The following is a 21,281-nucleotide window of genomic DNA, read 5'->3' as shown; positions in this document are numbered from 1 at the left end:
CTTTTTGAGAATGTTTATATACATGGTATTATGCCAGATACAACATTTTAAAACTGACTCTATTCAGTCAGCATTTTGCCTTTGAGATTCACCCATGTTGTTGTGGGCCTCAATAGCTCTCTTTATCATTGGGGAGTGTCCTGATATTTGTACCATATTTTATGCACTAATCCACTGAAAGATATTTAGATGGTTTCTAGTTTTTGGCAACTGTGAAAAGGTGTTCTATAAACAGTTGCATGCAGTGTTTTATAGAGTAAAAGTTTTCAAGTTAGTTAGGTAAATACCTTGGAGTGCCGGTCTATGGTCTGTGGTAAACTTGTTCAACATTACGCGAATCATAAAAACAGTCTTCCAGAGTGTGTACACCATTTGCATAACCACCGGCAATGTATGGGAGTCCCGCATACATTCTGCAACCTTGCCAGCACTTGATATTGATGTTTGAGATATCTATCTGTCTATCTATCTATCTATCTATCTATCTATCTATCTATCATCTATTTATCTATCTATCTATCTATCTATCATCTATCTGACATTCTTTTAAGTGTGAGGTTAGACTAACTTTTTAAAACGACATTTCTAAGGTCAGTGGAAACTGTATGAAAGCTAGAGAGGGTGATGGGAGAGGGAGGCTCCTTTCTAAGTAATTTGAGGCAAAAGAAACTCCTTATCTCCTTCTGAACAGAGTATATTCACATTCAATGAATAAATGTCAGGTACCTCCTCTTTGTTGGTGCTTTCAAGTAAATTGCTTAATACAACAACTCTGCGAGGTGAGGACAATCATCCCCATTTTATAATGAAGAAAATGAGGTCTGGATAATGTAAGTTATTGCCTGCCCTCCCTCCCCACAAGGTGTCATTTCCAAATTTCAACTCTCAATCTCTTTGACTTCTAGGTCTTTTTTCCAGCACTGTTTCAGTATCATTTTATTAGCAGTTATTATATCAAAATTCACATTTGCGGGATCCGAGGGACTGTCTTAGAAAATTCGAAAGCATATTTAATTAGATTTTAACAGGAAGATAGAACATACTCTCATTATAGCTCAGCCCTTAAAAAGTCAAAAATAATACCAAGAATTAAGTGCAGTTTCATAAAGCACTAGAAATGAACTCTATATGCATAGTGTCACTTAACAGCAAAGTTCCATGGGATTCTAACACACTTCTGTGGATGTAAATTTCAGTGGCAAACATCATTGACTTGCTTTCTTCACTTATCATAATACCCTTCTAACTAATATTCTGCTATATATTTTTTAAAGATCTATTTATTTGAGAGAGAGTGCACACGCGAGTGTGCTAGCAGCAGGGAGGGGCAGAGCGAGAGGAATCTCCAGCAGACTCCCCCACCCCCACACCTGGAGCGCAGAGTCTGGTGGGGCTGGATCCCGTGACCCTGAGATTAGGACCTGAGCTGAAATTAAGAGCTGGACGCTCAACCAGCTGCACCACCCAGGTGCCCCATATATTTTGTTATTTTTGCAATTTCAGTGTATTGTTTCTTCCTGATCTCCCAGGCAGAATTAGGTGGCCTTCTGTGGTGCACTGGGTGTGCTCTATTATAGCTCTTGTCACATCGTACTGTAATTTCCTGTCTTCTTGTCTGGCTTGGCCACGATACTGAAGGCTCCTTGTGGTTTGTATCACGGTCAGTGTTGGATCTCATCTCGTAGCACATTATCTGGCACATAGAAAACATTCAGTAAACATTTGTCAAATCAGTCAGTCTTCACAGGAATCCTGTGAGAGCAGTGACTAGTCTCACGTTTTACAGATGAGGGGGCTGAGGGTCAGAGAGGTAAAGAAACCCGATCCAAGATTGCACAGCAAGTTAGGAGTAAATTTAAAGCATGTGTCCTCAACTCCACAGCTTTCCTCTGTCCCGCACAACATAGTATGATTCTTGTTGCTGGGAGGTACTGGGGTTTACAGTAGAGGTTTTGTTGAGGGCTACAGTGGCTTGGAATATACTGAGGCAGCAGAGCAAGTCATCTTGGGAGACTTGGACATGGCCTTTTTCAACACCCAAATTTTAGATCTATTTTAGCACGGGTTCTTTATCTGCATCCGAGAACACCAGTGTTTTCTCGGTGTCTATAGGTCTAGTTGCCCGGCCCCCTCCCTAGCTCACAGTTGCCCTCCTTCTATCTTCCTTGACCTCCTTCCCAGTTGAGATTTTCCTGCTGCCCTGTTCCTGTGCTTCTCTTTTTATCATCCATCACCCATTTGCACTGCTCATCCCCCCACTTTAATAGTCAGTGACAAGCCAATAATTTTTATTAACACTGGAAAATGCTATTTTGCTGTTAAACCAATACATGCAATTGCCCTAATCGGCTGCCAAATGGTAGTAATCAGAATCAGGTTTCAAAAGGTTTGGATTTCAGCAGGGCTGCCCACACTGTCCTTGGAGGCATATAAATTCATTATAATTAAGAACCATGTGCAGATGTTAGAAGAGAAACTTTGAACAATTTTGGTGTCTGCCTTTGCAGAATATTAAAGGGGAAAAAAAAGCCCATGAATGAACTGTTGCTGGTGAGAGTACAGATAATCATCTACGTTTGTATTACACATTTCTATGAAACACATACATAGAAAGTGATTTATAATTCTTTATTAGTTATCTCTACAACCCTTGTGTTAACTTGGGTGAAAGGAGAAGCGATCCTTCTGCTTTGTACATAAAGCAGGAAGGAATAACTCAGATCAAAAAGCCTGGATTTAGCCACTGGAAGTGTTGTCGGACAAGGAAGGTGCTCCGATGGTAGGTCGGCTTGGACCAAAGAAGAACAAGAAGGCTCTTAGTCAGCAGAAGTCCTAAGAAAGAAAATTTCTCTGCCAGGGAATTCAGTGCCACATTAGTCCTTTGCAATGATGAGGGCATCTTCTTGTAGGGGTCGAAAGGACTGGTGGTCTTTGGAAGGGCGTTCTTGCTTGCGTTGTGTAGGAGGCCTTAATTAATTTTTCATCTGCTGGGTGAAGGATTTACCTGTATCTTTTCCCTCTCTTATCTGTCTTGCTCTTCTCTGATTAACACTTTCCCAGCAGCAATTTAAGTCCCTGTTTTCTTTGATTTTCTATGTGGCTATGATATGTTGAAATGGATTTGGGGTTGGTTCCGCACAGGAGTCATCTTTAGATAAGTAAATACCCTAATAGGACCAGGGAGCACTGTTGATTGCCATGCCAGTCACTACATTAGAAATGGATTCAGTACGCTCGTAGGAGGTCCAGATAGACTTTTCTTTCATCACTGGTTTTATGAGCACATGTATCAGCACTGTCCCCCCCCCCCCCGGCACACACTCCAAGATTTCTTACTGTGTTCCTTTCTGAAGAAAGAACAGGGGCAGTAGAGTTCAGAAGCTCTCAGAGCGTAATGGTTGACGGTAATAGTGTGAGACTGAGGGGAACAACAATGCAGAGAGAATAACAATGCAGAGAGAAGTTTTAGGTTCTAAGTCAACGAAATCAAAGATTCATACCTTTTATATGTTATTTCTACAGATTTAGATGATGTTTAGATGGTATTTAGCAGAACCTAAATGCATTTGGAGGATTGAAATTGGGTTTCCAAATGTCCCGAATATATAGACGGCATTGTAATTCATTTGCTAGAAATAGGTATTAGTTTTGTATTTCAGAATGGCATTAGATAGTACATGTTTGACATCTGTGATACTCACACTTTCTGTGTCAGGTGGTTGGTGAACACATTTATTGCCTAAGCTAACATTCTGAGTCAAAAGTACCTTTTTGGTTCAGCATTTTCTCTGCTCCTCTAAATTTGAATTTAGAAAATATAACTTAAAACTCAAAACTGACCTGGAACTTAAATTTAATTTATGTTAATTAAAAAATTTTATTTTGGATCTTTTCTGCAGAGTTGAGTTAATCATACTTCTCAGTTCATGGTACACTTTTATTATTGGTTCAGATAAGGACGTCTTGTTTAATTAATTAGTTCTTTCCATACCTTTATCTTCCATATACATTTTAGAAAAAGTTAATAAAATTTCTTAAAAAATCCTACTGTTATTTTGATGGGATTGACTTAAAGTTATAGATTAATTCGGGAGAAAATAGAACTCTGTAATATTGTTATCACATCCATGAATGAGGTATATGATTGCATTGTTCAAGCCTTTTTTCATATCCTTAATAGAATTTCAAACGTTCTCTGCAGAGGTCTTATGTATTCTTTGTTAATTCCTAAATAATTTAGAGCTGCTTTTGCTGTTATGACTATCATGTTTTCTAGTTGGTTAAAAGAGAGCTATTGATGTTTTCTAAGAGTATTGTTTATCTAACAATCATAACCTACCCATATTAAAAATAATAGTTTTTGGATTTTCTATGTAAATAATCGTAATATCTTCATATAATGCTAGTTTATTTTTCTTTCCTTCCCATTCTTCAAAACTTTCGTTTTCAGGGTGTCTGGTGGTTCAGTTGGTTTTGGCTGGGGTCATGATCTTGAAGTCATGAGATCAAGCCCTGGGTCAGGCTCCCCACGCAGTGGGGAATCTGCTTGAGATTCTCTCTCTCCCTCTCCTTCAGCCCCTACCCCCACTCACTCGCTCTCTTTCTCTAAAATAAATAAATCTCTTAAAAAAAACCTTTTGTTTTCTTGACCTCTTTTACTACCAAAATTTCCAGTAGTAGTAGTAGTAATGATTGTACTAACCTTGCCTTTTTCTGAATGCCAAAAGCAATGTGATCAAGAGTCTTTAGTATATTCTTGTATCAGGTAAAGATTGATGATCTTCATTTCCTATTATCAAAGCATTTTTTAAAAATATGTGCTAACATTGGGACACCTAGGTGGCTCAGTCAGTTATGTGTTTGCCTTTGGCTCAGGTCACGATCCCAGGACTCTGGGATCGAGCCCCGCATTAGGCTCCCTGCTCAACAGGGAGTCTGCTTCTCTCTCTCCTTCTGCTGCTCCCCCTGGTTGTGCTCTCTCTCTTTCTGTCAAATAAATAAATAAAATATTTTTAAAAATACGCTAACATTTATGTCATAAATAGGTGTTTTCCTTAATTATGTATGTTTCCATCATTTTTTTTGAGATGTTCATGTAAATATCTCCCTTAATCCATTAAGGTGGTAAATTACTTTGATTTATATTCTGAAGTTAAGCCATCCTTACATTCCTGGTATAAACTGGTCTTGATTATGATTATTATTTTTGAAGTATACTATTTTTTTGTTTAATATTTTCTTTAGGATTTTTTTTTTTGCCTTTATGTTCATAAGTGAAAGGGACCTATGATAATCTTTTCTTGTACTTTAATTATCTGGATTTAGAACTAAACTTCCCTTGTTTTTCTGTTTTGTTCAACTTGCATGAACAAGGTTCTCCACTTCTTACTTAACAGTTTGGTAGGCCTCTGGGCATGTGGGTGGCTCAGTCAGTTAAGTTTCCAATTTTTGATTTCAGCTCAGGTCATGATCTCAGGGTCGTGAGATCAAGCCCCGTGTAAGGCTCCATGTTCAGCATGGAGTGTGCTTGGGGATTCTCTCTCTCCCTCTCCCCTGGTTCCTCTCCCTGCTTGCTCACTCTCTAAAATAAATAAATAAAATTGTAAAAAAAAAAAAAAGTTTGGTAGGCCTCATCTATGAAACCACGTGTGCCTGTTTTATTTTGGCAAAGGTGGGGTGCACAGGTGGTGGACTGGTTTTGGTGAATTAGAACTGGGGGACTTTGATAACCATTTTATTTTCTTTAATGGTTATTATTATATTCAAATTTTCTACATTTTCTTGAACCTTGTTTTGCTTTTTTATTAGATATTTATACATTAGGTTTAAAAGCAATTCAGTTTCATAATATACTTTTATTATTTTAAAATTTCCATCATATATATACATATACGTTGTTACTATTCCCTTTTTCATTGTCAATTTAATTTACATTTTCTCTCTGTTTTCCCTGATTGGTCTTGTCAGAACTTTGTCTATGGTAGTCTTTTAAAGAATCAGCTTTTGTTTTTGTTTTTTTCTTTTATTTACCTTATGTTTCATTAATTTATGCTTTTATCATTATTATTTAATTTCTCCCTGGGGTTTACTCAGGTGATTGTTAATTTTTTTTCATTTTCTGTTTTCTTATAAATGTACTTAAAGTTATAGACTTCTCTGTAAACTGTTTTAGTTGTGCTCTAGAAATTTTGATATTTCATGTTTTCGTTGTTACTCTGTCCAAAGAATTTTTTAGTTTCTTGTAATTTCTTCCTTCATTTTAGAGTTACTTGGTAGTAAGTTTTAAAAAAAGTTTTTGGTTATGTGATTTTTTTTTTTTGCTACCTTTAAAAGTTTATTTGTAATCTAGTCACATTATAGAAAAATGGCAATTGTTTCATATTGATTCTTTGGAATTTATTGAGGCATTTTTGTAAATTTAGTATTTTCCATGAACTTAAAAAGAATATGTATTCTTGATTGTACATGTATATCTGGATCTCTGAACTAGTACAGGCTTATTACTCAGGTTTTGTTTTTTTGGGTTTTTTTTTTTTTTTTTTTTTGAGACAGAAGTGGGGGAGGGGCAGGGGGAGAGGGAAAAAAAGAATCTTAAGCAGGCACCATGCCCCGTGGGGAGCCTGATTTGGGGTTTGATCTCATGACCCCGAGATCATGACCCAAGCCAAAATCAAGAGTCGGATGCTTAACCAACTGAGCCACCCAGGCTCCCAGGCTTTGTTTTTTTTTGATCATTTATGCCATTGTTTATATTTTGTCTGTTGGATTTATTGGTGTCTCCCCAGGTATTTTAGTTCATACTTCATACATGTTAAGCCTAGATGTTAAGATTCAGGTATGTTTGTGATTATTGTAACTTCTTGGTACCAGTATGTGATATCTCTCATTGTCACTTCTAATGTTTTTACATTTGGACTTTATTTTATCTTGATATTAAAATTTTAATAGATATTCCCACCTCCAAGAAGGTTATACTTCACTTGACTTACACTGTGTGAGACTCCTTGTTTCCCTATACTCTCTGAAGTTATGAATTTTAAGGCCTGTTTTTATTGGTAGCTTGGGAAACTTGACCTGATGCATAGTTGTGGCACTTCTAATCTTCTTTCTCCCACTGCGTGTCGTATTCTAATCACAGTCTCCTTAAGTCACTCCAAACAGCATTCTGACTGCATTACAGGATGGTGCTTGGAAAATTTGAGTTAATCATCTATTATATCACACTTTATCCTTCCTGTTGGTGTTGCCCCAGGACTCAGTTTTCTCTGAGGACAGGATTGGCCCAGATCCTTACTCAGATGGGTCTTCCCTTAGAGCCACTGTGGGCAAAGTGTGGACTGGTTCCTGCTGTAGTTACCTTGTACCAGCTGGAGGCGTGAACCTAGGCTGCTGTGGTCTTCTGCTTGCCAGACATCTAGTGACCACTCAGCTTGTGTTTCAAGGAGGCAGAGGGCTAGGAGGTGGGCAGTCAAGTCTCCAATCCTGCCCCTTTGCTGTTGGTTCTGCTTGTGCACCCTGGTGCCCAAACTCTGGGTAGCATGGTCTGGGGTTGCTGAGCTCTCTTGATTGCCATTACTGACCTTGGCCTGAATGACTCTTGAATTCTGCTGCACTTGACTGGTAAGCCAAGTGCAGCCAAGTAAGCAAGCCAAGCTTGCTGCTACCCTGAGGCCATTATGTGGCATGTAGTTCAGGGAGTTATATTGGTCAGGGAACTAATATGTCTTGCCCCCTGTGACATTCCTCTTAATATTCCACTCAGCCTTGGTCTGCCTTTCCCTTACCCCACCTCCCACATGCTGACTTTTTGCTTTCACAAATAGCTAGTCTCCTTGAACAACTTCTGTAGAAGCTTAAAGGTAACATCCTTTGCATCTATAGAGTACTGTACATTCTTCAAAGCACTTCCATATACATTCTGTCATTTGATCCTCACAAGAATTCTTTCAGGTATTTAGGTTAGGCATATATCCTGATTTCCCTGCCGAGGAAATGGTGACAGTGATGGGGCAACCTGCTCATCCTCAGGGGTTTAGTTAATGCAGACCTGATATCAGAATGCAATTTAGTTTTGGTTGGTGATTTTTTCATTCATTCATTCATGTATTCATTTATTCATGTACTCTTATTATATGGAGAGGTAGCAGAAAGGAAAGAGCAAGGGTTTGGGGATAGACAAATGTAACGCCACCCCTTATTAGCTGCGTGAACTTTATCATGTACTTAACCTCTCAGAACATCAGGTTCCTTCTTTATGATATAGGGAAAAATTATGACTTATAATGTTTATATGTGATTTAATAATACAGGAAAATTACCTGGTAATAATAGAGTCTGGCATATGAAAAGTTACAGGTAAAATGTTATTATAAATACATAATATGTATAATAGGTTACTATTATAGGTGAAAATGATCAAATATTGACATTTTTATAATAGTAGAAATTCAGTGGCTAGTATTTATTGAGTCCTTCCGTATGGTATGTGAGGCCCTGCTAGACCCCAAGCATGCAAATAGGAATGAGAAGAGGTCTTCTTTGTGTGTATCTTCTCTTAGACTGTGGAGGGTAGAGCCTGTGCCTCTTGTACCCCCCACACCAAGGTTGTAGGGGCTCCGTAAATGCTGACTGAGCCTAACAGGCCTTTGCCTACAAGGAGAATACCAGTTAGTTAAGATAGGCAGTCACATAATCATATGGTTATAATAAGCAGGTATGTAGGTAGATACATGCAAGCTATCGTGAGAGCAACGACTCTCAGTTCTACCAAGGGAGAGTGAAGTCCAGTGGCATGCAAGCTATCGTGAGAGCAACGACTCTCAGTTCTACCAAGGGAGAGTGAAGTCCAGTGGAGGGTTGGAGGCAAAGCTGCATCGAGTAGCTGCATCAAAACTGACTGTGGTCTGCCTGCGGAAGGGAGCAAAAGCAATTTGCTTACCTTGGACAGCAGGCTTTCTCTCAACTGACCCCCTCCTAATGTGTGAAATTGAGTTTATATTCAAAGCAGCTTCTCTGTTTGTCTCACCGCCCCTGTGTTGCTGGTATCTGCCTTAAATGTATTGCTTTGTAAAGTGCTCTGCTCTATCCTGAGTATAAAAGAGACGCTCCGTAAAACCAGATTCTATTCTTTGGGTGTCACAACTAGCCATTGCATAACAAAGTCTAATATATTGTGTAAGAAGAAATAGAGGAACACAAGAGATATTTTAAAAAGAGCAAATAAAACATCAAAGTGGAAGAGTGTAGAGTGCATTAAAGTTAATAAACTGTCATGGCAGAGTGAACCACTTTTCAATGTGAAGGAATCTGATTTAGGGAGTTGTAACTGTAGGATCAGAATCTCATTAGAATGAAGTTAGCCGCTCGTTTTGCCAAATTCAAAATTTTTGGTTCTCCTTGAGAGGCAGTCTCTGAAATTGAACAGATTATTCTCATAATTATTATTTTGCCAACAGCTCTTTGAGGTGCTCAACCTATCTGTCTTCCTCTGAATGTTCAGTGCCCTTCACCTCCATATAGCACTGCTTTGCTTAAAGCTCTAGGATGAGGAATGCGGGCCCTGGACCTCTTGCTAGGTTGGATACAGTTCATCAGCACGGGTTTTCAGGGCTCACGGAGCCATTCCCTGTTTCCGCAGGGACATGGGGACCGGAAAACTGTCAGGAGTGAACTGTGCTCAGGTGTGAACCACTGAGCTACTCATCTTATCATAAGCGATAGACAAGATGATCAATACAGCTCTCCTTCTTGGCATTGTGGAATGTTGAGCACCACAGCGAGAGTTCCAAAATGTTTTCTGCCAAGAACTGGATTGGATTTTGTGCTTCCTCAGCCACAAAATGTCCCCAGCCTCTCACTCCTGAATCCTTAATGCCCTTTGTAGTCAGTCCACTCAGAGTGAATGCTTCCTTATCTTTCTTTTCAATATCCTCATTGTTTTCTTTTTGTTAGTTGAGCTCTGTCTCAAAGTTTTTAGATCCCTGGTATCTTACCTTTTCTTTCAAGCAAGTAGGATATATTAAGCAGCACTTTCATCCTTGATCTTTGTAGAAGAAGGAGAATCCCTGCTTCTGATTTTGGGTGCAGTTTGTAGAATATTTCATTGGAGAACAAAAATGTTTACGTATTGGCACGCTGGTATTATATCATCACTGACCTTGGGAAGATTGCATAACTGTTTTGAGCTTCGGTTTCTCCATTTGAGAAATGGGGATAAAGATGACTAATTTATAGGATTTCTATGAAGACCGAAGAGATCACGTATAAGGAAATGCCTAACACAGTGCGCAGACTATAACAGATGTGCCATAATGATTATTTAAAACAAGTCAAAACAATGTAAGCAGGATCAGTTCTATTTAAATAAGAAGAGCCCTTGGAGAATGGCAAGAAATGTAAAGAGAAATGTCCAAGCTCTGTAGGGGGCTATGTCCTCAGTCTGGTGCATAGTGTAAGATTTAGGGGTATACGGGGAAGCAAAATGCAGGAGTGTGTTATAAGTAAAAGGTGGTGAATTATGGGTAAACATGGAGTCAGTCATCTCAAGGAAGTTGTTGCTATAGGATGCCATGGAAAATTGTTCTCATGTAGCTCTAACATTACTACAGATATCCATAGTATTTGTCCACATCACCATACTTTGATGTATAACAAATCACAATAAAACTATTCCTAATCAGGGTCCCTGTGTGGCTCTATCAGTTAGGTGTCTGACTCTTGTTCTCAGCTCAGGTCTTGATCTCACAGTCATGAATTCGAGCCCCATGTTGTGCTCCACACTGAGTGTGGAGCCTATTTCAAAACAAAACAAAAACAAAAAACATCCTGTTCCTTGTAATAATCGACAGTGTGCGAGGCAGTGTGGCGTAATGCAATGGAATGCAAATTGGCCTAAAAGCAGAAGATCTGGATTCATGTCTGTTTCACTTAAATGGTTCACAGTGTTGGACTTATTAGCTTCTTTGAGCCTTAGCTTTAATATCTATAAAAGGGGAATAATAATGTTTTCCTTATTTTTTCTCCTGTTGGGTCATTTGGGTTATTGTCAGGATCAATTGAGATGTTTTTTGAAGTACTGTCCACGTATTGGTTTTATGTGTTGTTTTTTGTTTTTTGTTTTGCTTTGTTTTTAGTAGTAAAAGTCAGTTACTAAAAGAGTTGCTGAAGAATTTTCAGGCTCTTGTTCTCTTTGAGGTGAGCACAAAGTAAAGGGTCTTATGCTTCTGTAGCTCCCCATAGCTGGCTTATCCAGACCATATTTTGTTCCTAACCTCTGCTGAGTCCATTTTGTTGCTCATTTGCCTGGTCTCTGCCATTGCCTTGGCCCAAGAGCAATGCAAGGATGGGTTGTGGCAGAAGACCAGGGATCACACAACACCAGCGAGACCCCCTCTTGGAGACTCCTGCATTTGTGCTAATGGCATGACTGCCTGGACCACTTGCATCCTCTTGTTTGCTGATGGTGGTCATAGCAATAGCTTTTATTGTCTTGCTTAAGGATTCCTGATGCTTTGGAAAGTTTCTTTCTCTTTCTCCCATTCTGCTGAGCAAACATGAGAGATCAGGGACTAGGCTAGAAGACAGACGTTGGGTTTGATGATCAGTGAAAGGAGATATGGCCCTTGACTTGCAGTATCCAGCCCTTTCAAATATAGTTCATGGAGTAGGGTTGTAATTTAACCACTCTCTCTTTGTGTTTTCAGGGAGTCAACGAGTTGAAGATGAAGCCCAGAGCAGAGTGCTGTTCTCCCAAGTTCTGGTTGGTGTTGGCTGTCCTGGCCGTGTCAGGCAGCAGAGCTCGTTCTCAGAAGAGCCCCCCCAGCATTGGCATTGCTGTCATCCTCGTGGGCACTTCCGACGAGGTGGCCATCAAGGATGCCCACGAGAAAGATGATTTCCACCATCTCTCCGTGGTACCCCGAGTGGAGCTGGTAGCCATGAATGAGACTGACCCAAAGAGCATCATCACCCGCATCTGTGATCTCATGTCTGACCGGAAGATCCAGGGCGTGGTGTTTGCTGATGACACAGATCAGGAGGCCATTGCCCAGATCCTTGACTTCATTTCAGCCCAGACTCTCACCCCCATCCTGGGCATCCACGGAGGCTCCTCTATGATAATGGCAGATAAGGTAAAGGAGGGCTACAGGGAGGAGAACTGGGCGGGGCGGGGGGGTTGTATCGAGAACTGAATGATGCATGTGTTTTAATGCAAAACTTGATGATGCAAGATGGAAAGTAACCAGAATGCATTGAGTAAGTAGATAGATCGGGAATCAGTCTCTTCCTCTGGAGATGAAATTGAGGAAAAGGTACAGGTATTCAGAACTCCTATGGTTTTGAACAGGTTTGTGTGTCCATTCGTTTGTAAATGGATTCACTGAAATGACTAAGAAACGTTGACGCTTCTAGTTCTGTGATACATTTTCTTCAAATATGTGTGTGCATAGCTCCTTTAAACCTTTAAAGTAAGGCATGCTCTATTCTTTTTTGGAAACACGTATTCTACTTCCCCCCCGCCCCATGCCAGCTTCAAGACTATAAAAAGAAAAATCCCTCGAGGCAGATTATTTGTCTCCTTGAAGATACAAATGTCATAGAGAAGTACTTCTCGCTAAGGCGTCTGTGCGTGTCACACGTGGATCTGCACATTGGAATGGATTTTAATCCATGGAACTAGTAGCAGCTACATTTTGTCCATGCTTAGATTTGCAGGCAGTGGTTCTAAACCTTGGCTGCACATCAGATCACTGAGGAAGTTTCAACACTGCTGCTGCCTGGGTCCCACACCCAGAGATTCTGATTGTTGGCCTGCTGTGCAGCCTGGACAGCCGGCTTCTCAAAAGCTTCCCCTATGTGGTTAAGGTTGAGCACCACAGCTTTAAGGCCTCAAAGAAATCCTAGCCTCTTCTACCTTAACGTTAGGTTAACTGTTCTCTGACAAGCCAATTAGCATCTGACAGTGATGCTTATTCTCTAATTTCAGAAGGTGTTTTGTTTGTGGTTCTGTTTTGTTTTTCCATTTTTTACTTATTCAGAGATTTTTCCTTTATTGATTATTGCTCATTGCTTAGGTACAGCGCTTCTCACATATGCGGTTATTCATATCTTAGAATGATTCATTTCACCATAAGTGCAAGATTTATTGCCTCTCATCAAAAAGGTCTCTATCTTTGCATGGTCATCTTCTACTTCTTATCATCACTTTCAAAACTGTCTGTAGTTTTGTACTTAAAGGATGTGCAGTGGGGTCACTGATGTTTGTAAACACCTCAAAAAGCTGGCACTGACACCACAAGCGTGCTCCTAGGCCAGTTGAGAACCACTACAGCGCAGGGTTTAGCAGCCTCAAGTAACCGTGTGCGATCACTACCGCCATCTGTCGGCAGCAGGCGGCGATGACTCGCTTCTGTTTGGGAACTTTATTCAGTCTAGGAAAGGTCAAGTTGAAGTAACTCAAGGAGGGACCCCTCTGTAGTTTCATTTGAGAAAGGTCTTCTCGCATTCACCCAGGCACGGGTAAAGACGTTAGAAAACAAATTCTGGCGCTGGAAGCCCCTGCTGAGGGAGGTGGGGTAAACTGAAACAGAATGGAAAACACAGACCAACTGTGACAAACCATTGAGCTTTTGTTTCAGGTAGATTTTTTTTTTTTAAACATCATTGTCCTTAGCTGATTAGGTTATATTTTAGCAGTGGTATTTTGAAAGCACGATATTGCGCTGAAAGAAGGCCAAGATGGATGAGCCAAATTTTTGAATTATAAATAAGTGCATACTTATCTTGAGAGCACGACAGGTGAAAATAATTTTTTTTTTTTTTTTGGTTATGCAGGCTATTGTGCAACTTCCGTTATTTCAGCACTCCCTCCCTCCTGCCCCCGTAGAAAAGGTTATCGGCCACACTGGTTAGTTGTTTCTCTGTTGTGCCTTTTACAAACGCGTAATAACAATATAATCATATGAGGTAAAATGCAGACGATGTTGAGACGGGGCTCTTTTGTTCATTGATTTGTTTTAGGTGCTTTAGTGTTTACCATGTGCTCATAGCACTTTGCATGCATTGTCTTATTTAATACTCCTGACAACTCAGCGAGCTAAGTGATATTACTTATCTCCGTTGGACAGATGGGGAAACTGAGGCTCAGAGAGATGAAAAAAACCATAGCCAAAAATGACGTAACTAGTAAGGGGCAGCCAAGACGTCAACATTGGTTGCTGGCTCCAAAGGCCACATGCGCTCTTGCCTCTCAAGAAAAAGGCGAGGCTAGTCAAGGTCTCACATACCTTCCTATTCTTTACTTCATCCTCCCTCATCTTACACCGTGGTAGATATTACCTGACTAAAAGTAATGCATCACTTGATTCGAATGGCAGTACTGGGATCTGACTAAGGAGAGAAGCAATGACGAGATGAGATGGCATAGCGATTAGGTGCAGCATGAGTCCACAGTGGGCCCACTGGTTCCTACTTCTCAGGGTAAAAGGGAGGATTGAAAGCAGTGAGGTGATGGTAATAAGATCCCTCTCTCATCACTCTCCCCTTACACCTCCCACCATGGCAAGCACACCCAAATACTCCATCTTCTCTTTTTCTCTTTCCATAAAAAAAAAAAAAGGCAAGCTGTGGTTTTTAGGCAATTTCCTAAAGTAGCCTAAAAACTATCTAACTGACTTCTAAACTGAGAAGATTTCCAAAAGGTAAGTAGAAAGAAGAAAAGGAAGAAAGAAGGAGGTCCTGATACCACTGAGGCTGGAGAGTGGACGGCTCAGCCCTGAGGAGTCAGAAGCTGCAGGGGAGGGTGAGCGGGGACCACCGGGGCTGAGTGGGCAGCAGTGCTGAGATTCCTGGGAGCTGGGCAGAGGGGCGTTCGCAGGGTTAAGGGATTTGCATGAAGGCAAATACAAAGAGTCCCCCAGATCTCAGAGAAATAAGCTTTTGGGGCAAGTTTCAAAAATAAAACATCTCAAGTTCTAAGGCCAGTTTTTTTTTTTTAAATAGAAGTTTATTTTTAAGTACCATGAACATATTTTACAAACATAGAATGAGGACACAGAGTTTGACAACTATGAATCAACTGTGCGGCCACAGGACGAGACATTTGAAAATGGAACCGATGCAGAAAATCTAAGCAATACAGCTTTGCTGCGTTTAAGGCCTAGTCTTTGAGGTACAGGTACCGTCTGAAGGATGATAAGTAAGCCTTCCATTTTGCTTCCCCCTTCGAGGAGATAGGTACTTGCCCTGCCGTTTTGCCTTCGTTTTGTTGTTGGTTCGCTTGAAATAAAGCCCACTTAGTAAGTGTTCTTGTGGAAGGTTGCATTGTAGGAATAAAGTCCCTGATTAAAGGAGTTTGTAATGGAAGAAAACACGGATATAAGGATTTTTGACCAAAGTAGAGAGAGACACAAGTTCAGCATCTGGTCATAGCTTGTGCTCACTTTTTTTTTTGCATATGCTAATTAATGAATACAAACATTAATGAGTGTTCTACTTTCTCAATGAGGAAATGTACCTTATACCATGGTGGAAAAAAGCATGGGAGCTGGAAGAGTAGAGCTGTTAGAAGCTCTGAATTTGGAGTCAGAGCTGGTGTTAACCATCACCTCTAGATGTGGGAATCTGGACTACTCGCCAGCCACTTAACTCTAAATGTTGATCTCCTTGCCTGTATAGTGGGGACCATAATATATATTATAGGGTGGTTGAAGGTTAAATGAGAAAACACATAGCAAGTGCTTCACTAAGTGTCCAGCACAGCATTCTGCAGGCTAAGCTGAAGGTTATATGGAACAATTTGAAGAAAGGGAAGTTTCATGATACAGGTAAAGAAGGGGAATTGAACAGAGTCATGGCCAGTTGTAGAGACATTTCTGAACTGGAGGCCAACCAAGAAGAGAGGTCAGGTGGAAATCTGGGGAAGGGCTCTGATATGTGAGGTAGGACCTTTGGTCCTTCCCCACCATGAAGCCAAGGCTCATTGGTGGTATAGCCATGCCATACCCAAAAAAGGCACATTCAGCTATGGAAGAGCTCTCATAAGGAAAGTACTGCTAGGTGCCTATAACACAAGACTGTTTAGAATAGTAACAGAGACCATTTAAAAATGTATGAGGTGATTTTTGGCAGCTCTTCACCTGAGTAGAAAGAGTCTTCTTTATTTTGCCTTGTTATAATTGCTTTTATTCTCCCTGAGATCCTGGATTTAGGATGCCAATCTCAATCTAAATAATGAACTAAAGCTAGATGTACTTCCATTTTTTTTTTCAGGAGGTTTCTCTGCTGATTTGCTGAAATCTTTCTTTGGGTTTTCAGATTTTATCTCAGACTCTGTTAAATAACCCATCCAGGATACCACAGCTTGTGAGCAGTGGGAATGGGATTCAAATCCCAAAAGTACCTATCTTGAAGCTCATGCTTCCGATTGATACAATTCTGCCTCACAGAACCCTAAAGTAAGAATTAGCAGTCCTGGGGCGCCTGGGTGGCACAGCGGTTAAGCGTCTGCCTTCGGCTCAGGAGGTGATCCCGGCGTTATGGGATCGAACCCCACGTCGGGCTCCTCCGCTGTGAGCCTGCTTCTTCCTCTCCTACTCCCCCTGCTTGTGTTCCTTCTCTCGCTGGCTGTCTCTGTCTCTGTCGAATAAATAAATAAAATCTTTAAAAAAAAAAAAAAAGAATTAGCAGTCCTGAGTTTTAGTCTCCAGACTTATGAGCTTTGGAAATTTGAACAAACAAATCACGTAAACTGAATGATACTCATTTTACAATTTATAAGATTTCAATTTTGTTTTCTGCCCTACCCACTTTACAGCACTTTGAAAATACAATGAAAGAAAATATGTGGAAAACTCTGGAAAAGTATTGTACAAACAGTTGCATTAGGTGAGAGAATAAGTAGCAGTGTGATAGGGAATGACAGACTTACTGACATTAGCATTAGGGCCAGTGAAAATGGTTTGGGCAGGAGGTAGCAAGGAAAACAGGAAATGGAAGTTACAGTAGGATCAGGCAAGAGGACCCAAGATCTGGTCTTTAGTGCTGCAAGAATGGAAGAGAACAGGGTATGCCAAGTAGAGAGTCAGGGTCTGGAAGTAGATGGGTTGATCAGAGTGAAGTAGGGTAGCTAAAACAGGCACCACACTCCATACCTCGTTCCTAATTCAAGGACATGTGAAAATATCCTCACTCTGGTGTCTGTTGTTAGAATTTTTCCTTTCTAAATTGTTTGGTTGAGAAATGATGTTTTGAATAGCACTCTCATCTTTTGTACAGAGTGCTACATTTTGAATCCAAGTAGGGCTAGGAAGATGGTCTTTACTCTTCATTGGCCTTATATTTTCTTGCTCCCCCCTGCCACTGTCTGTGCCTCCCCCAACACACATCTCATGGTAATGCGTTTGGAGAGAGTGGTTGAGCCAGCAGTGATGTATGACACTGTAAATAGACTATTGTCTTTCAGTTGCTCGTGTGGGTTTCCATATCCAACATAATCTGGAAACCAAGATGGCTATGATACTCATATTTTACTCTGTGCGTCTTCCTTAATTTTGGTGTCTCTCAGTTGTTTACCTTGCTCATAGTTGTCTGTCCTGTGGTCTTCCTGGGGACTGAATACTTGAAGAGCAAACTGTGGTGTTACGGTATGGGTGAGGAGAGTTAAGACATAGTGGAGAAGGCAAGAGGGTGAAAAAGCTAATAGAGCATGCCAACTTTGTGCCAGGCACCATGTGAGTGAGCATTTTAATTCTTATGCAACCCTGTGAGATAAATAGTAGTAGTATTTGTTTTTAGTTGATGTGGATACTATCAACCATGTACCACGGCCAAAGTGACCCAGCTAGAAAAATAGTGGGACTGGGATCCAAATCCAAGAATGTTTGACTTTAAAACTTTTTTTGGCTGATTTTGAAACTCACAGTCCACACACTGAGGAGTCAGAAGAAAGCTGGGATCGTATTCCCTGCCTGGAGGTCCGTTATTCCTCTCCCATCCTCCCTTCTTCCTCGAATTATACTTTGGGGAAAAACAGTGGGCACTTCTCTCAAAGACCCTACACACTTTATAGTGGTGTAGCCCTCATGTCTGTGTGGATTCCGGGCCTTTCCACCTGTGTTGGTGGAATGGGTGTCTTGTTGGCCAATACACCCTCCCTTTTAAAATTGGAGCTAGGATTTGCTTTCAGGAGACTGGCCAGTTGAAGTCCAGGTGCAGTTTTAATGCTTGGAGAAACGTGAGGCCATGGGAATTACTTTAGGCCTTTGTAGACATGGAAGCACCTGGGGCTAGAAAGGAACACATGAGCCATCCTGTGTTTCTCATCCATCCTCCAGGAAAGTGATGGCGTGTCTATAGGAAGGCAGTTGTACAACATGGGGAGAATGCAGGCTTTGGAGCCATTAGGCTTGAGCGCTGTGTATTCACCAGCTGTGTGGGCTTAGCTGTGCTGTTTAAGCTCTCTGAGCCTCGAAATTTCCTTTTGCCAGATGGGGACAAAATAAGACCTAGTTCTCAGTGGGTGGTGAGCTTTAGGAAGCACTGTAGCCAAGGGCTTGATACACAGTAGGGCCCTTTCTTGTATTTTCATATACCAGACCTTTCCTAATCATTTGAAGAAAATGGGGTCCAAACGTTTTCCTGTTAACTGAAAGAGAAACCCTTGGGATGTCCATACCCTTCACTTGAGGCCTGGTGGATAAGCAGTAGCTCAGTGGGTTCTGCCTCTATGGTGATGCAGTTATTGATTGTGACAGGATCAGGACTTACCAAGATTTTCAAAGCCAGGACGTACAGTGATTTCAATAAACTGATATACGATTTAAGCAATGAAGATAAGTCAAGAACACTAAAAAAGAAAGCTAGCAGAATAAAATAGTGTTTGAATCTAGGGTCACTCATAGATTTGGAAGTGTTGATGTATAAGAAAAAGTGAGTTGTTAGATGAGGGACATATTAAAGGTACTCGGTAGGAAGCAGTGATATGTTATATATGTGGGGGGGGGCAGTTAATTCACTATCATCAGCCAGCTTTTAATTGATCATACTGATACCCCTGAAAAACCCCTTGGATTGTGATGAAGAATATATTTTTATTTCCCTTTCTGAGATTTCTGTGATTCTTTTTGCCTTGTTCTTAGACATTAGATCTGTATTTTATTCAAAACTATATTTTGATTCTGTGGTTTAAGGGTCCAAGATGCATGAGAATCATGTTAAAGGCCAGTTTGATTCCATTTTTCTGAGGACAAAATATTATTGCTACCATTCTCTTTTACAGTGACAAAGAACACCCAAATTATCATGTGTTGTTAGGCAGTTGCAATGAGAAAAGAACTAACATTGATTGGTCATTGACTTTTGTCGAGCTGTGAGCTAGTCACCTTACGTGAGCTTAAAAATGTTACTCTATTTAATTCTTTCATTGCATTTATGAGGCATGTATTTTGTCGTTTTTCACAGATAAGGAAATTGTAGATCAGAGAGGTTAACTGCACTGCTCAGGACCTTTAGCTAGTTATTTGCTCATAGTGGCTTAAACAAATAGGTGCTTATTGGTGTCTCAGAACAAGGCACCTGGATACAGGGACTGCTGGGGGTGATTCAGTGACATAGTGATGTCAGGGCTGACCTCTGGGATTCCCTTGGTATTTTCGTCATGGTTACGAGGGTGCTGCCCTGGCTCTAGGCATTGTGCCCATACTCAAAGAAGGAAAAGGTGGGGTGTGGGTATTAGATCAGGAGGAGTCTTCTCCATGTCCCAAATCTCATGAGCTCAGACAAGGTCACGTGGCTAACCCTGTGGGGATTGTGAGGCTTTCTCGTGGAGGTGGTAAAGGGGCAAGGGTTGAGAATGGCTTTTGGGGTCAGTCAATAGGATCTCTTAAAGGGAGTAAGTGACAGTCTGGGAATTCAACCAATGTCTGTATGATTTCAAAGCTCGAACATCTCTCGTGTCATTTCTCTTGGTTTACACTAAACCCTGCTTTTGTGTGCTCTTTTTCTAATCTCCTCACATTTCCTCCAGAACTGGGACCTTGACTCATCCGTTATTTCCTCCCCCCCCCTTATTCCTTTCTGCTGGCATTTTTTTTTCTAGCTGAGTGGTCCTCAGAAGATATTTGAAAATGTTTGAGGGGGAGGTTTTTGATGTCATGACTGCTTTTGTAGAGTGTGCTTGTGTGCATGCATCTGTCTATGTGCTCTTGGCCCTTGGAACCTGGAGACCGGGCACGTTGAGTGTTCTGCAGTATGTATGATAGTACCCAACAGTCAAGAATAATTCTACCCAAAATCCAATTCTTTTCCTCACTGAACATATTCACATCACTCTCATATTAATAAACAAACATAAAAGCTTTCCTTGACCCTGGTTCTCCCTCTTTCTTTCTTTTGACAGTTCAGCTCCTTAAAAAGTAGTTAGATTGCTGTTTTCACTTTCTTGTCTCTCACTTTCTACAAAACGCCAAAATCAATGGACTTTTTATCATTCTTGACCTTCTACAGCATTGAACACTGTTGACCCTTTTAGTGCTATTCCAAGAATTATGATGACAAGAGTAATTAGGTTTGTCATACATTTGGTGACAGTGGGAAGGAGAATGACTAGAATTTAGAACATGGGTAGGTCATATAAGTGGAAATGTCTAGTAAGCCATTGGATTTGGACCTGGAAGTAAACGGAGTGATTTGGGCTGGAAATATAGATATGAACCTCATCAGTGAGCAGAGGGTACTGGAAACCAGGAGCATGGCTGAGATGGCTCAGAATGAACAAGTGGAATGAGGAGAGAGGAGCGTCAAGGACAGAACCATCTTAGGGGGCACCATCAGTTGAGGGATAGCCAGAGGGGATGGAGATGGTAAGGGAGCTAAGATAGTTATTGGAGATAAGAGGAGAACAAGAGGGACGCCTGGGTGGCTCAGTCGTTAAGTGTCTGCCTTCGGCTTAGGACGTGATCCCAGCGTTCTGGGATCGAGCCCCACATCAGGCTCCTCCGCTTGGAGCCTGGTTCTCCCTCTCCCACTCCCCCTGCTTGAGTGTTCCCTCTCTCGCTGGCTGTCTCTCTGTCAAATAAATAAATAAAATCTTAAAAAAAAAAGAGGAGAACAAGAAAAACAAGGAAAGAGAGGCATTATAGAAACCAAGAGAGAGTTCTAAGAAGGGTAGTTACCCAGTCTGGGAATCAACCTAGGACACTCCCTTCTCCCCTTGGGATGGTTGTGCAAACAATAAGGAAGCCCTGTGATGGTCCTCTTCCCTCCAGGCTCTGTGATGACTTCAG

General features: G+C 41.0%; 1 protein-coding gene across 1 annotated transcript in view; it reads left to right on the top strand.

The window, feature by feature from the left end:
* Positions 1–11,504: 11,504 nt before the first annotated feature.
* The window catches only part of GRIN2B (glutamate ionotropic receptor NMDA type subunit 2B), a 277,553-nt gene continuing 267,776 nt past the window's right edge, over positions 11,505–21,281 (top strand). The window contains exon 1 of the mRNA XM_008707015.2: positions 11,505–12,131. Coding sequence (XP_008705237.1) covers positions 11,721–12,131 — 411 coding nt within the window. The 5' untranslated portion in view covers positions 11,505–11,720. The remainder of the gene's footprint in view (positions 12,132–21,281) is intronic.

Source organism: Ursus maritimus, unplaced genomic scaffold (genome assembly GCF_017311325.1).
Source record: "Ursus maritimus isolate PB19 unplaced genomic scaffold, ASM1731132v1 scaffold_26, whole genome shotgun sequence".
NCBI classification, from domain to species: Eukaryota; Metazoa; Chordata; class Mammalia; order Carnivora; family Ursidae; genus Ursus; species Ursus maritimus.
This window is presented reverse-complemented; position numbering and strand designations above follow the sequence as displayed.